This window comes from Carcharhinus amblyrhynchos, chromosome 4, assembly GCF_965287045.1.
Source record: "Carcharhinus amblyrhynchos chromosome 4, sCarAmb.v2.hapA, whole genome shotgun sequence".
NCBI lineage: Eukaryota > Metazoa > Chordata > Chondrichthyes > Carcharhiniformes > Carcharhinidae > Carcharhinus > Carcharhinus amblyrhynchos.
The window spans coordinates 57,154,051-57,170,699 of NC_137327.1; the positions used below are offsets into that span (position 1 = coordinate 57,154,051).

Consider the following 16,649-nt stretch of genomic DNA (forward strand, 5'->3'; position numbering starts at 1 on the left):
TTTATTTGCAAAAGGATATATTGGCCTTAGAGGGAGTACAGAGAAGGTTCACCAGGTTGATTCCGGAGATGAGGGAGTTAGCTTATGAGGAGAGATTGAGTAGATTGGGCCTGTACTCAGTGGAGTTTAGAAGGCTGAGGGGATAGTTTATAGAGCCATATAAGATAATGAAGGGGCTAGAAAGGGGAGAGGCAGAAAGATTATTTCCACTTAGAAAGGAAACAAGAACTAGAGGGCACAGCCTCAAAATAAGGGGGAGTCAATTTAGAATAGAGTTGAGGAGGAACTTCTTCTCCCAGAGGGTAGTGAATCTCTGGAATTCGCTGCCCATTGAAGCAGTGGAGGCTACCTTGTTAAGTGTGTTTAAGTCACAGGTAGATAGATTCCTGACCAATAAAGGAATTAAGGGTTATGGGGAGCAGGCGGGTTGGTGGAACTGAACCACTATCAGATCAGCCATGATCTTATTGAATGGCGGATCAGGCTCGAGGAGCTTGATAGCCTACTCCTGCTCCTATTTCTTATGTTTTTATTATGTTCTTATCTGCAAGTAGCTTTGACCCACTTGGGTCAATGTGGTCCCTGTCTTAGTAAAATTAGTCTTGGCCCAGTTAAGAACTTTTATTCCTGACCCATCCTCATCTTTTCCATACCAATCCTAACTCTAACTGAATTATGATCATTATCTCCAATACAGTTGCCCACTAATACACCTTCCACCTGTCTGGGCTCATTTCTGAATATTAGATCAAGAATTAATCCCTCCCTTGTTGGGCTTTCTACTGGCTAAAAATATTCTGATAGATGCAATTTAAGAATTTTGCTCCCTCCCTACTTTGCACTCTAAAACTATCTCAGTTAATACTTGGGTGATTAAAATCCATTACTATTATTGCCTTATGTATTAGGGAATATTCACAATCTAGTTAGGATGTCACTTTCTCAAGGAAATTGTGGAAACTTGGGGAGATGGGAACTTTCCTTTCTCAATCCATGCTCACTACTGCAAAGCAGGTTACTTTCAAGATAATGCCCAAATTTACTCCTGATAATATTCATTATGGACCTGATATTGAAGCAGGATTAATTGGGTCAAAATCCTGAAACTGTCTCCCAAACTGCACTGTGGATGTACCTACACTGCCATGACTGCAGCGGTTCAAGAAGGCAGCTCGTCACTACCTTTGCAAGGGCAATTAGAGATGGGCATTAAACATTCACCTAGCCAGAGACACTCACATCCCATGATGAAATAATGAAAAAAAATTCTGCTTATTTTATGACCCTTTTGAAAAGGTGTCCCACATTAACCTGTTTACAATCCACTGGATCTCCAGGTGCGTTCACTATTTCCTTTCACAAGTTTGTGCCTCACAAACATTTCCCATGTCTCTCTTAATAATTTGGGGTCAATATCATCTATCTCAAGGGCATCTTTTTGCTTTAACCCCATTTATCTTGTCTAAAGATTTCCACCCCAATTTGTATTAAAGTCAATTTCTTTTGAACATTGTTTATTCCAGTACACTGTATCCATGAACATACTCTGCCATGTCCCTCCTACATTGTATCTTACCACTGCCATTTCAAGAATCTTATCTATAGTACTTCCAGTTTTCATCTTCCTTTAGATTTGGCCCTTTATTGGCTTTGAGTGGCCGTGTTTCCTGGTATTTAGTTCCTGTTTGTCTCACAGAATTAGTCTGCCTTTAACACAATCAAATGTGACAGAAAGAAATCAGATATCAAGCCTAGAGTTGTTAATTCAACGTGATAGCTAATCGAAGACGACTGACATTTTAATCAGGTAAAACTTCACCATACACCTTTTAGTACCAGCTCTCTAATGGTACCCCAATTGGATGCTATGTCCATGAAATGAATCTAATAAAGACTCTCATGTCAGGCACATCAGGGAGAGATAATGGGCCTATAGTGGGTGGTGGTGCTTCTCATTTTGTCCAGTTTGAATACACCTCTGATGTAGCGATTCCATGGTGTTTTATTCAGAAGGCAAAGAGCTTCCCCATAGGCAAGAGCTACAGCTGAGTGTCAAACAGTGAGTGGTAACTAATCTTCAGAAGGGGAAGGTACTGAAGAAGTGACTGAAAATAAATACAGCCAAGTCGCTGTGATCAGATGGTTTCTATCCCAAAATCTTGGAAGGAAGCTAAGGAAACAATGACATTGGTTCTTAGCTATTATTTTCCAAAATGTCCTCTGAAAGGAAATTTGTGCCAGAGGAGTGGAGGATATGAACCCTTCCCATGTTCACTCCAATTCCTTCAAAGAGGGAGACAGGAACAGGACATTAAAAATCTTCTGCTGTCAGATGCATTATACAGTCTACAATATTGAACACAATTTAAAAGACTTGAGGAAACATTAATCTGGAGAAGCCAATGTCGATTTCTCAAAGCCAGCTCCTGAACAATGGAATGCTGAACATGTCCAACATCTTCTTTGAAGTGTCATGGGCAGTTAGGACCATCCATTACACGAATAACATGGATGCATTCTCTAAGTCATGGATGAAGAGTTATCATTGGGAAGAGTGGCTTGAGAATTGAGATAACTTTTCATTACAGTTGAGGATGTTAAGAAGTCCCCTGATGGAGAGTACACTGATAATGGTGAGTTATAAATAGTACGAATTCCCAATTCTCTTCCTGCACATAGTGGTGCACTAAAATAGACTTTCATCCGTTTTCATAGATAGTATTTCATGCAGCAGGTCAGTAGTTTGTCTCCAGGGGTTTATAACTTAAGGGACACTACTCCACAACAAGTGCAGCTGACCAGGAATCTCACCTGCTCTTACTCCTAGCTGTAGTTATGTAGGAAGGTTTTGCAGGTTGTCTCAACCTGTTGGCTCGTATTATGAAAGCCATTAAGTCCTGGGGTGGGATTCAAACCCAGAGTTTCTGGCTCAGAGGCAGGGATGCTACCTACTGCCCCACAAAACCTTTGTTATGAGTAGTGCAACAAAAGTACACAAAATTAAGATGATTATGATTAAGGGTATGTATGGTAACATGGTTGTTATGTTATTGGACTAGCAACCCAGAGGTCTGAACTAATGACCCAGGGATATTAGTTCAAATCCCTCCAAGGCAGCTAGGAAATTTAAATTCTGTGCAATAAACTAATATGGAATACAAGTTAATTCTGGTTCACAAGTGCCCTTTATGGAAGGAAATCTGATATCCTTAACCAATCTAGATCATATGTAACTCCAGGCCCACTATGTGACCCCAAAATGACCCTTAACTGCCCCTATAAAGTAGTTTAGAAAGTACACTCAGTTGTATCAAACAGCTGGAAGAAAACCACATAGACCACTTGATTCCCACCTAGGCAACAGACATGACAAAGACACTTCCAGCCTAATTGATCCTGCAAAGACTTCCTCACTAAAATATTGGGAGAGCCGTCCCACAGACTAGTCATGCTCATAGAATCATACCATTCAAATGTTTCAGATTCTTTCTCCACTTTTCCTGAAACAGAGCAGACTTATCAAAATGGCAGCACAGGACGTACAATCTTCTGGAGGTAGTGGCCCTGGGTGTCTTCAAGCTTCCAGAACCATGAATTCTCGTGACATTGGGTCAAACATGGCCAAGTGATTTTTTGCAAATTGATGAATCTGTACTCCTCGATGTTGAACACCTTTTGAAAGAAGTGCAAGGCACTGAGTGTATTCTGGGTAGGGGACGTCAATGTCCATCACCAGAAGTAGCACCAGAAGCACCACTATTGGCTGAGCTGGCCAAGCCCTGAATGACGTGACCACTAAACTGGGTCTTTGGCAGATGGCAAGGGAAACAACAAGAGGGAAAATCCTATTTGAGCTTGCCCTCACAAATCTAACTGTTGCCGATGCAACTGTCCATGACAGCATAGGTAAAAGTAACCACCACACAGATTTTATATAGTCAACATCCTCTTTTCATACTGAGGATAATCCCCATTGTGTTGGCTGGCACTGCCACCTGTGCTAAGTAGGATAGATTTTTGGCAGATCTACCAGCTCAAAACTGGGCCCCATACAGCACTGAGAGTCATTAACAACTGTAAGATTATACTCAGTTACAAGCTATAACCTCATGATCTAGCATAGTCTTCACTCTACCATTACCATCAAGCAGGAGTTTAACCCTGGTTCAATGAGGAGTGCAGGAGGGCATGCCTGGTGCTGCATCAGGCACTCTAAAAATGGGATGCCAACCTATAATGCATGCATGCATGCTACTAACCAGAAGTAGCATGTGATGGACAGAGCTAAGTGATCCCACAACCAACAGATCAGGTCAAAGCTCTTTAGTCCTGCCACATCCATTTATGTTTTGCGGCGGATATTTAAGTAACTAACTGGAGCATGAAGCACCACAATACTCCCACTCTCAGTGATGGAGTAGCCCAATGCATCAGCATGAAAGACAAGGCTGAAGCATTTACAGCCATCTTCAGCTGGAATTGCCAAGTGGATGATGCATGTATGTCTGCTCCTGAGGGCTCAGTATCACAAATGCCAGACTTCAGCCAGTTCAATTTACTTCATATGGTATCAAGAAATGCTTGATGCTCTTGCAGCAAAAGCTACGGGCCCTGATAATATTCCAGCAATAGTACTGAAGACTTGTGTCTTTTACAATTTCAGAGAGGTTACATTACATGATGAGTAATCCGGAGAAGATTAGATATATTCCACCATGCCAGTTTGAGAATCTTCATTCTGTTCTTTGGAAAAAAGATAATTTCGATGAAAATAAAGTGACTGCACTGCCACTGGGTTGTTGTGAAATTCTACTCTTTGATTGCACCAAATGTGACTCCAGCCCCACTCCAATCGGCCCTCTGAATGGCTGGTTTTGTCAATATCCAACACTTGTGTTGATGGGAATATTAGAACAATAGAATGGGTCAGCACCAAAGGTGACCATTTTTTGAATGGATCAGTTTGATAAGCCAATGCCAACTCCTCTCCACCACACTCCCTCCCACCCCCTGCATCTATTCTTGTGTACTTTCCGATTGGAGATCCCTGGGTAATGAGGGGGATGGCCCATGTGAAATGAGCACTGTCTGGCCCAGTAGTTGAGCAATAATATCACTAGACCATCGCTCACCATCACCTTCTCAAGAGCAATTAGGGGTGGCCAATAAACATTGACAGTGAATTAATTAATTAAAGAAAGCTTAGCTTCTACATTCTCCGGCAGTCATGCACTTCATCATAGCCAAAAGGCCGAGATGGCTTTGAAAAATTGCATCAGGTAATGCCTCAGTTTAACCTCATAGGCTATCCTGATCCTTTTTCTCTACCCTAGCTTAAGAAATTACCATCACAGGCATCAGCACTTCCCAAGTACAGTGGGCTAGCCAGCCCTGTCCCCTACTAGATCATGGTTTCATCCCTATTTAAGGCGGCTCATCATCATCTTCTCAAGGGCAATTAAGGGTGGCCAATACACATTGGCAGCAAATTAATTAATTAAATAAAGCTTAGCTACTACATTCTCCTGCAGTCATGCACTTCAAGAATGTCGATGTTATGTATGTATTTAAAGAGGAAGAGAATAGTTAAAGTAAATGCTGGTCCTTCAGAGGATGATACTGGTGAGGCATTAATGGGGAACACAGAGATGGCAGAGGTACTAAGCTAATATTTTACCCCTGTCTTGATGGTAGAAAATAACGAAGATTTTCCAATAACTGTAGTTAATGCGAAACAACTTGGTGCAATAACCATCACTAGGGAGAAGGTATTGAATAATCTAATGGGATTAAAGGCAGATAAGTCTCCGGGACCTGGTGGCCTGCACCCTAGGGTATTAAAGGGGGTGACAACAAGATGGTGGATGCATTGGTATTGATATTTCAAAATTCTTTGGATTCTGGTAAGGCCTGGTGGATATAAAAGATGCTAATGTGACACCCCGATTCAAAAAGGGAGAGAGGCAAAAAGTAAGAAACTACACACCGGTTAGCTTGGCCTCCGTGGTGAGGAAGTTGCTGGAATCTATCATTAAGGAGATGATGGAACATTTGGAAGGACAAAGTTCAATCCACCATTGTCAGCATGGTTTTATGAAGGGTAAATCATGCTTGGTAAATTTGCTTGAGTTGATTGAGGGCATAACCATCAAGTTGGATAGTGGGGAACTTGTTGATGTGGTATATCTAGACTTCTAGAAGGAATTTGGCAAGGTACCACATAAGAGACTGATTTAGAAGGTGCGATCGTAGGGGATTGGGGGTAGACTACTACTAAATTGGATTGAGGATTGGCTGATTAACAGAAAGCAGAGGGTTGAGATAAATAGATCCTTCTCTGGCTGGTGAAATGTAACTAGCGGGGTGCTGCAGGGGTCAGTCCTTGGACCACAAGTGTTCACAATCTGGATAAAAGATCTGTGAGCAGGGACAGAGTGTAAAACAGCAAAATTTGCAGATGATACTCAAATAGGTGGAAAGCAGGCAGCGAAGAGGATATAAAGATTTTACAGATGGATATAGATAGGCCAGGAGAATGGGCCAAAATTTGACAGATTGAATTTAATGTGGAGAAGTGTGAGGTTATCCATTTTGGCAGAAAAAATAGAAAAGCAAAGTGTTACCTAAATGGAAAGTAGATTCAAAATGTGTCTGGGCAGAGGGATCTGGGTGTTTTTGTTCATGAGTGGTGAAAAGTTGGTTTGCAGTTGCAGCTTGTAATACAAGAGGTAAATGGGATGTTGGCATTTATTGCAAAAGGACTGGAGAGAAGTGTTGTTGCAATTGCATAGCAGGTGTTGGTGAGACCATATCTAGAGTATTATGTCCAGTTTTGGTCTCCTTATTTGAGGAAAGATGTGGTGGCATTGGAGACAGTTCAGAGGAAGTTCACCAGATTGATTCTGGGGATGAAGGGCTGACAAAAGAGGAGGGATTAAACAGTTTGAACTTGTACTCACTGGAGTCTAAAAGGAAAAGAGGAGATCTGATCAGATTGATTGATTGATAAAGTAAACGTAGACCAAATGTTTCCTCTTGTGTGGCAATCTAGAGCAAGACGTCACAGGTACAGGGTGCAAGATTTAAAACTGAGCTGAGGAGGAACTGCTTCTCGCAGAGGGCGTGAATTTGTGGAACTTGCTACTCCATTGTGTGGGGGAGTCTGAATCATTAAATAGTTTCAAGAAGGAGATAGATACACTTCTAATAAAAAAAAAGGATAAGGGGATATGGGGAACAGGTTGGGAGGTGAAGAGAAAGTAAAGATCTGCCGTGATCTGATTGAATGGCGGAGCAGGCTCAAAGGGCGGAATTTGCCTACTTGTGCTCCTAATTCCTATGTTCCTATTACTTTTTAAAGGCAAGAATTATTTTCAAGCTGTTCCATTGGTACTCCTGACCAAGATCGTCACATTTTCTGCCCTGCCACATAAGAATGGTAGTAGATTTAATAGTAACTTTCTAAAGGGAATAGTTGAAAAGGAAAAAATTGCTGTTCTGACATGCTGGGAAAATTGGGCAGCCCTTTCAAAAAGCGAGTACAAACACAATGGGCTGAAAAGAACCAATAATTTAAGTCATTCTTTCTCTCATGCACCTGAATAACTTGTCTCCCTCCCTCATGTTGCCCATCTCACCATCAAATAATCTTACTGACCATGGGCAGGAAGCTTTCGACTATTGAGAGGAAGAGCTCCACCTCAGAAGAAGCCATAGTAAATTCTTCCAGTGATTGCCTTGGAACATTAATCATTTGTGATGCTTTTCCTGTAATGGTGTTATCACAACTTTGCTTCCTGTTTTCCTGTTTTGTCTCTTTTCCCCAGCAGTCCAGAAATGGTAGCTCACCCTGATCTCTCTCCTGATGTTGACATTGCCTCACCGGGCCCCCTGATTTCCCAAGATGCACTGGAGCAGCTGCAGAATAAATATGTTAATGCTATTCGGGTGAGTTGAGATCTTTAAATAATTTTAAACTTGGGTGGGCCCACCAAAATTTGAATTTGTTAGATTCCCTGTGCAAACCAAGCTTAAAAAAATACATAAATGTTGTTAAGAAAAACAAAGTGATGGTTCATTGTGTGTTGCTGGGTTATGCAGGCCCAACATACAATTCTCAACCTGAGCTAATAACCTCACCTGAGCCAAGCATCAAAAGCCATCACTGAACTCAGAACTTCAGGGTGTGAAGAGAGGTTTCAACCACCACCACCAACCCAACTACCACCCCCACCCCCAACCCGCTCCCCCCACCCCCCATGGAAAGCACACGTGTAAAGGAACAGAAGATCAGTCTGTGCAATGATGGCCCCTATAGTCAAATATCCCGTAGGCTCAGTCAAAGTGCCAGTATTCTTTAAGATGTGTAGCTATATCACCGAGAGAGGAGTGGAAAAAATCTGTGTGGAACAAACATGCCATGTAATACTGGAGGCAGTTCAACAAATAGAACTTCAGAGGAATTACAACAACAGAACGGGCCATTTGGCTCACCCTATTTGAGTTGGTGTTTATCTTCCACATAGCAGCGGTCCTTACCATTTCCCTGCCTGGTTCCTGTATTCTTTTATCTGTCTTTCCTTTAGTGATCTATTTAACCAATTCTTAAATATTGACCTGGTCTCAGCTTTGAGTACCCATAATGCATTCCATAACCGCCTTGTTAATCTGAAAACCAGTCTCCTCTACTCTTTTTCCTGAATCTCTTTTTAAATCTCTAATAAATAAAGATTAAATAAGAGCATTTACCTGCTGGTTGTGTTTTGCCTAGTTGTGTTCATATTGTATATCCTTTCAACCAGTGGTAACCATGGTATGTTGTCACAGTGGTAATCATGCAATTGTAACATCTGACTGAGCTGGATCTGATTGGATCACATCAAATACTATCAGATCCAGCTTTCCCTCCTCCAAATCTGCTCAATACTCCAGGATCATGCTGGAATGTAATGGTCGCTTCCTGTCGTAACTTAATTTCAATAGCAACTATCTGCTTAAACTTCTCTTCATTTTCCACCTCTACCTTCAGCCTCAGGAAATGTGAGGAGCTCATGAATTTCTTTCTTGGTAAGGTGGTTACCATCTGTCAGCTGGCTATGTTACATCCTTCCATCCTCTAGCCCCCAGCCAAAACTTTCCCCGAGTTCCCCCTCTTTGCTCTAGCCCCAAGGCTCACATTTTACTCTGGATTCCTCTCCTGTTTCCCCTCCTGGACTCATCCATCAAACCCACCTGCTCCTCCTGTTTTCCCACTAAACTGTTGACCACTAAACTAGCTTTTCTGACCCCCATTCTAGTTGATATTGTAAGCAATTCCCCTCTTTACCCTCCCTTTCAAATGTGTTGCAATCACCCACTTCCTCAAAAAAACCCACCCTGAATCACTCTGTCCTTGCAAACTACCACCCCATTTCTAACCTTCCTTTTCACTCCAAACTCCTTGGATATACTTTCAATTCCCAAATCCATGCCCACCTTTCTTGCAACTCTACATTTGAACCACTCCAATTAGGATTCATCCCCTGCAACAGCACTGAACAAGTCCTTATCAAGGTCACAAATTACATCCTGGAACTGTCACTGCGGAAAACTTCCCAAACACACCATTTGCGATCTATGTGCATCCATTAATACAGCTGACCTCACCATCCTTCTCCAATACCTCGCCTTCCTAGGGAAGCTGTGTGGTGTTGCCTTCACCTGGCTCTACTTTAGCCGATCCAGTCATAGCCAGGGAATCTCCTGCAATGGCTTTTCTTCCTTCCTATGCACCATTACCTCTGGAGTGCCCGTGGGTCAACATTCTTGCACTCCTTTTGTGTTAAGTTTCATCAAACAATGGCAACCTAACTGCACAACTGTTGCAAACAAAGGTCTCTGACAGCTTGCCCCTAATCTAGAACATTGGTTTCTATAAGCTCCCTCACTGGCTATTTGTTTAATCAAGAAGACCTGTGACAACTGGATTGGAGACCCAAATCATTTCTATTATCTATCCTGTTCATATGGCCCTGGTGCTCTGTAGCTTGGGAAATGGACCTACAATCCATCATTCAATGATGTCATAGTGGTAACTACTAGTAACCATGAGTGACGTCACACTGGTAGTCGTTGGGAACCTGAATGATGTCACACTGGTAACCATGGGGTGGTGTCACACTGGTAACCACTGGTAACCAAGAATGATATCACACTGGTAACTACTGGTCACCATGAGTGACGTCACACTGGTAACCACTGGTAAAATGGCTATAACAGCTGGTCAAAGGCAAGGAATCCTGTGGCGAGTAACTCACCTCCTAATTCTCACCTTCTAGAAGTGCAAGTCAAAACATATTGGAACACTCTTCACCTGCTTGGATGAGTGCAGCTCCAACAACACTCAAGAAATTCAACATCACCCCGAACAAAGCAGCCCACTTGATTGCTATCCTTTCCACAAACATTCAATTCCTCCACCACTGACAAACAATGGCAACAAGTGTGTACCATCTACAAGAAGCAGTGCAGGAACTCAACAAGGTTCCTTGGACAGCGCCTTCCAAATCCATGACTGCTACCATTTAGAAGGACAAGAATAGCTGATTCCTGGGAACACCTCCACCTAGAAGTTCCCTTCCAAGTCACTCACCAACCTGACTTGGCAATACATCACTGTTTGTCCGCTGTCACTGGGTCAAAATCTTGGACCTCCTTTCTTGTGGATGTGTACTTATACCAAATGGACTGCAGTGGTTCAAGAATGCAGCTCACCACCACCTCTTCAAGGATAATTAGGGATGGGCTATAAATTCTGGTCTAACTAGTGACGTCCATATCTCATAAATGAATTTTTAAAAACTCACAGGTAACCATGGGATGATGTCACATTGGTAACCAAGCAATACCATCTTCCTTGTAAACATGGGGTGGTATTACCGTTAACCACATGATGGTGCCACATTGGGTATAAAGATGGGACATCGGGTGGGAACAGGATTGGGCTGTACCGTGTGTGAGTGGTGTGTGTGAATGTGGAGACTGAGTGAGGGTGAGAGTGAATTATGGCAAAACTCTCCGAAATCTTGAGATCTCTGCTGGGCGAATATATGACTATGGTTTCCAGAGAGAATTCAGATGAACATTCACCATGAATGAATAAGTCAGATTCTGCATGAACTTCATGAACTTTGCTCAGGGAAGAGTATTCCACGATACAATCTGTCTTTCCATGAAAATTAGAAATCAGTGACTTTGCTGATTGGTGTCTTCACTGGAGCCTCAGTATAAAACATTTGGAAAAAAGCATTATTTTACTCATTAATAGTAAATAAATCTTGTTAAATTCCCAAGGTATATCCAATGAATTCAATAACTGCTAACCAAATTGTACATACAAAGCCAGAACCCAGCAAGCGTCGAGAGGAGCGGAGAGCATTGGTGGAAAACAGCAATTTGCTAAAGCTTGAGAGTCCACACAGCATAATTATTTCATAAACTGCTGAATCGCACTAACTCACCTTAGCATACTACCAAGCCCCTTTAAGCTGGCTATCTCTTTGTTCAACCCACTGGACTCTTGCTTCTGTTATATGATGGTGAAAAGAGGAGATAGTGTCCTGCCAGAAATCGGACCTTGGTTTGTTACTGTTAGTGAACAATAATCAGGATCAAACTCAAAGTTAGCAGGCTGAAGGACAGGGGTGACCGTACAAAATAGGCAATTTGCATTAGTGACCTGTTGGAAACTCCTCCCAGTTTTTATGTCTACTGGCTTCACTACAGTTGTATGAGGTTAGCATAGTACAACTTCACAATAGGCAATGAAAATTCAACTTCAGTATCAAATATTTTGGGTTTGTTGATGGGGAGGGATGGGAATTGGGAAGGGAGAGAAGAAGAAATGAAAGGGGATGGAATGGGAGAAGAGAAGGGAGGAAAAAAGTAAGCAAATGAAGGAGAAAAAGCCTTTATCCAGTAGTGTATGCAGGTATGAGTGCTGGGTCCCTTGCTGTATATAGTGTATGTTAATGATCTAGACATGAATGTAGGAAATATGATAAGTAAGCTCGCATATGACAAGAAAATTGGTGGTGCTGTAAATAGCATGGAGGAAAGCTTTAGATTACAAGGTGATGTGGACAGGCTGGTTAGATGGCAAAACAGTGGCAAATGGTATTTAACCTTGAAAAGTGTGACGTGATGTATTTTGAGAAGATAAAACGAACTGTAGGACCCTAGAAAATACAGAGAACCACACGGATCTTGGGATACATGGCCAAAAAATCCCCAAAGGCAGCAGGACTAGTAGATAAGATGGTTAAGGAGACAGATGGGATATTTGCCTTTATTAGCAGAGAATTTAAGGTCGGGGAGGTTATTTTGGAGCAATCTAAATCACTCGATAGGCTGCAGATAGAGTATTGTATACAGTTCTGTTTGCCACCCAATGATATGATTGCACTAGAGAATTGCAGAGGAGATTCACCAGGATGTTGCCTGGACCAAAACATTTCAACTAAGAGAGGCTGGGGAGGCTGGGGTTGGCTTCCTTAGATCAGAGAAGGCTGAGTGACGACTTGAATGAGGTGTACCGGAATAAACTTTTCCCCTTAGCAGTGGGATGATTAACCAGAGGGCATAGATTTAAGGTAAGGAACAGGAGATTTAGAGGGGACTTGAGGAGAAACTTGTTCACCCAGAGGATGGTGGGAATGTGGAACTCACTGCCTGAAAGGGTGGTAAAAGCAGGGACCCTCACAACATTTAAGAAGCATTTAGATGAACATTTGAAACATTATAGCATACAAAGCTATGGACTAAGTGCTGCATATGGGATTAGAATAGGTAGGTGCTTGATAGCTGGCACAGACATGATGGGTCAAAGGACCTCCTTCTGTGGTGTAAAACTCTATGGGATCCTATCCATACCTGCCCTGATGCAAGTGAGAACAGAAAATTTAGCATTCCAGCCAAATCTCCATTCACTGAAGCAGCACTGGAGAATCTTAGCTACGGACATGGAGGTTTTCAGCATATTAAGTGTAGGGGGAGAAGAGGAGAGGAAGGAAAGGAATCAGGAGGGAGAGAGGGCAGAGTGTTCATCCTGTCACAATGAAGTGCATACTCTTGGTAGGTGGGAAAAAGGTGGGGGCATTATTCTTAAGTATTTTCTCTGTGTGTGGTTGGTGTGGGGGGTTGGTTCTGTGAATAAATCAATGTTAAGGAACAACTGGCTCCAGAGTCCTCTTTTGCTCACTGAATGAGCAATGAAATATAATGGAGAAGAAAGGATAAAGGAAAGAGTGTGAGAAGAGGAGAGAAGGGATAGTAGAGGTGTGTGGGGAGGAGAGAAAAAACATTGAGAATGGGGAAAATGTAAGAGGGAAATTTATCTTGGGTGATAAGGTTCAATGGGGAGAAGTGTGAGATAATGCAGGAAGAATATGGAGAGACAGTATAAAGAAAAGAGAGAAACTATAAAGGAGGTATAGGAATAGAGGGCTCTTGGCGTATATGTGTAGAAGTTATTGAAGATGGTAGGGCATGTAGAAAGGGCAGTTAGTAAGCATCTAGTATTCCCCATTCCAATTCTCTTTCCACATCTAATGGTGCATTAAGACAAACTTTTTGTCTGTTTCCATTGCTAGTAATTCCTGGAATAGGTTGTTAGTCTGTTGCCAGGGGCATATAGCTTGAAGGACACAATTCCACATCAGGTGTGGCTGACCAGGAGCTTCTCCTGCTCTTACTGCCAGCCCTTGACATGTTTGGAAGACTTTGCAGGTTGACACTCAATCTATTTGACTACGTTATGAACATATCTTCATTGGCCATCAAACCCAGGGGTTGCTCTCGAACCTGGAACTCCTGGCTCAGAGGCAGGATTGCTACTCACTGTGAAGTACCTTAAGCTTAATTGAGGCATTGAGTACAAGAATAAGGAGGTCATGTTGAAACTGTATGAGAAGACATTAATTAGGCCTCATCTGGAGTACTGTGTCCAGTTCTGGGCATCTACTAGAGGAAAGATGTGAAGGCATTGGAGACAGAAAATTCACAAGAATATTCCAGGGACAAATAACTGTATCTTTGAGGATAGATTAGAACTGTTTTCCTTGGAGAAAAGAAAGCTGAGAGGAGACTTGATAAAGATATTCGAGATTCTGTGGGGTATGGACAGGGTAAATAGTGAGAAACTGTTTTCCACCTAAGAGAGCACCAAGAACTGGAGCATGCATTCAAAATAATGAACAAAAGGAGTAAAAATGATGTGAGGTGAAATAAATTCACTCAGTGGGTGATTGGAGTCTTCCTGAGAAGGTGGTGGAGGCAACTTCGATCAAGGTATTCAAAACAGAATTGGATTGCTTTCTCAAAATAAATAATGTGTAAAGTTACAGTGATAAGGCAGGTGAGTGGGATTAGATAGAATGCACTTTCAGAGAGCAAGTGCAGACTAGATGGGGTGAATGGCCTCCTTTTGTACCATAAAGATTCTGGTTGCTGCACTATTCTCTCAAAAGATAAGAAAACAAGTCAGATGCTCCTGCCCCAATGCTAGATTAAGATTCTGGTTCCAGTCCAACTAAATACTTATTTTTAAATTTCAAGGTTGATGGATTGGCCTTGGGGAATTGAGATCAAATGGAGTGAGAAGTTCAACCAGTTCAATTCACTGTCCATTGAGTGTGGAGTTTGTGGTTTGTGCAGTAATTATACCTCATTCCAAAATGTCTTTCACATATCTGGTAACTACAAAATATTGATTGCCAAATGTGTCATTGTACCAAGTATTGGTCAAAAGCTTATATTGTCTGAACACCCAATTTCAGAGACTTGTAGTTCTCTCAGTGATGTGGCATCTAACTGAAATATCACCCATCAAATTTGCTGGGTCGACCAGCCTTACAGTATTGGTGAAACATGGTATGATTGTTTCAGAGAGAACATTCCCATCTGAGTAGTGAAGACTAGTGATCTGATATTGATATCCACCCTGCTGACCTGGCACAATAAAGCTCGAAACTTTGACTTCCAGCACACCACATAAATAGGCCACAGTACAGCTAGCCAGAGATTCAGCCATCACATAACCATCCATGGTGAGAGCTTTAATGAGAGGCTAGGGCAGGCCAGGTCCCTTATCCTCTGTGTTGGAGTACACTCAACCCTGGAACACCTGAATAACAAAGACACTTGTGTTAGACTCCTATTTATTGACGATAGCTCAATCTCCAACACCATTATCCGTACAAAACTCAACTCCAAACATTGTGGCCTGGGGCTCAGCTCCTCCCTCTGCCACTAGATCTTCGACTTCCTAACCCACAGATCATGATCTGTAAGGATAGCCAATGACACCTCCTCCACGATTATCCTCAACTCTGGTGCCCCTTTTCAAGTTTGCTGATGTCACCATCTCAAACAATGCTGAGATTGAGTACAAGAAAGGGATAGAGAATCTTGTGAATTGGTGCGACGACAATAATCTCTCCCTCAATGTCAGTAAAATGAAGGAGATGACCATTGGCTTCATATAGCGTAGTCGAGGACATGTCGCTGTCTTCATCAACGGGGATGAAATAGAAATGGTTGAGATCTTCAAATCGTGAGGTGTCCAGATAGCACCAACCTGTCCTGGTCCCTCCACATTGATGTAAGAGAGCCCACCAACGCCCCTCCTTTCACAGGAGGCTAAGGAAATTTGACATGTCCACTATGACTCATCAATGTTTACAGATGCACCATAGAAAACATCCTTCCCAGATGTATCACAGTTTGGTATGGTTTCTGCTCTGACCGAGACTGCAAGAAACTACAGAAGGTTGTGAACGTAGGCCAGTCCATCATGCAAATCAGCCTCCCATCCATCCACTTTATCTGCGTTTGCTGCTGCCTCAAAAAGCAGCCATCATAATCAAGGATCCCATGCATCCCGGACATATTCCCTTCCACTTTCTTCCATTGGAAAAAAGATACAAAAGTCTGAGTCACGTACCAATCGACTTAAGAACAGCTTCTTTCTTGCTGCCATCAGACTTTTGAAGGGACCTACGTTATATTAAACTAATCTTTCACTACACCCTAACTATGACTGTAACACCACATTATTCACCACTCCTTTCCTTTTCCCCTATGTACTCTGTGAATGGTATGCTTTGTCTGTGTAGCGTGCAAGAATCAATACTTTTCACTGGTTACCAATACATTTGAAAACAATAAATCAAATCAAATTAAAGCAGTAAAACGTTGCTCAGGTGGCTGATTAAACTGAGAGAGGAAAAGCCAGAATTGTCAATAGAGTCCGAGCTGTTTAAAATGATTTTCATGATTTCTTCCTTCTAGCTTGCTGTGTCGGATTGGATGCAGAAAGCTCTGGAAGCTGAGGTGAACGACTGGTACAGGGAGGAGGAACCTGAGTCTGACCACGAGGGTTACTGCCATTCCAGCTTGCCGGTGATTGTGACCCAGGTCAGTGAAAGGCCAGCATTATAATGTGAGCCCAGTACATTTAGCTGGTTGAGAGTCACAGACGGTGCATGGGGCATGATGTGCTGGGAGTACCTTAGGGCACTGAGGCCAGTATCCAGTTGCTGTCATGACATTTTCTGTTTTCTTTTATGTAGTATATAGATAAACTCATATCTGCTTGTTTTGAAATAAAAAAG

The 16,649-nt window shown here is 42.2% G+C and overlaps 1 protein-coding gene across 1 annotated transcript in view; it reads left to right on the forward strand.

Annotated features, from left to right (window-relative positions):
* Positions 1–16,649, forward strand: part of exoc3l1 (exocyst complex component 3-like 1) — a 73,591-nt gene that overhangs the window by 30,883 nt on the left and 26,059 nt on the right. Inside the window, exons 4-5 of the mRNA XM_080188146.1 lie at positions 7,827–7,947; positions 16,327–16,452. Coding sequence (XP_080044272.1) covers positions 7,827–7,947; positions 16,327–16,452 — 247 coding nt within the window. The remainder of the gene's footprint in view (positions 1–7,826; positions 7,948–16,326; positions 16,453–16,649) is intronic.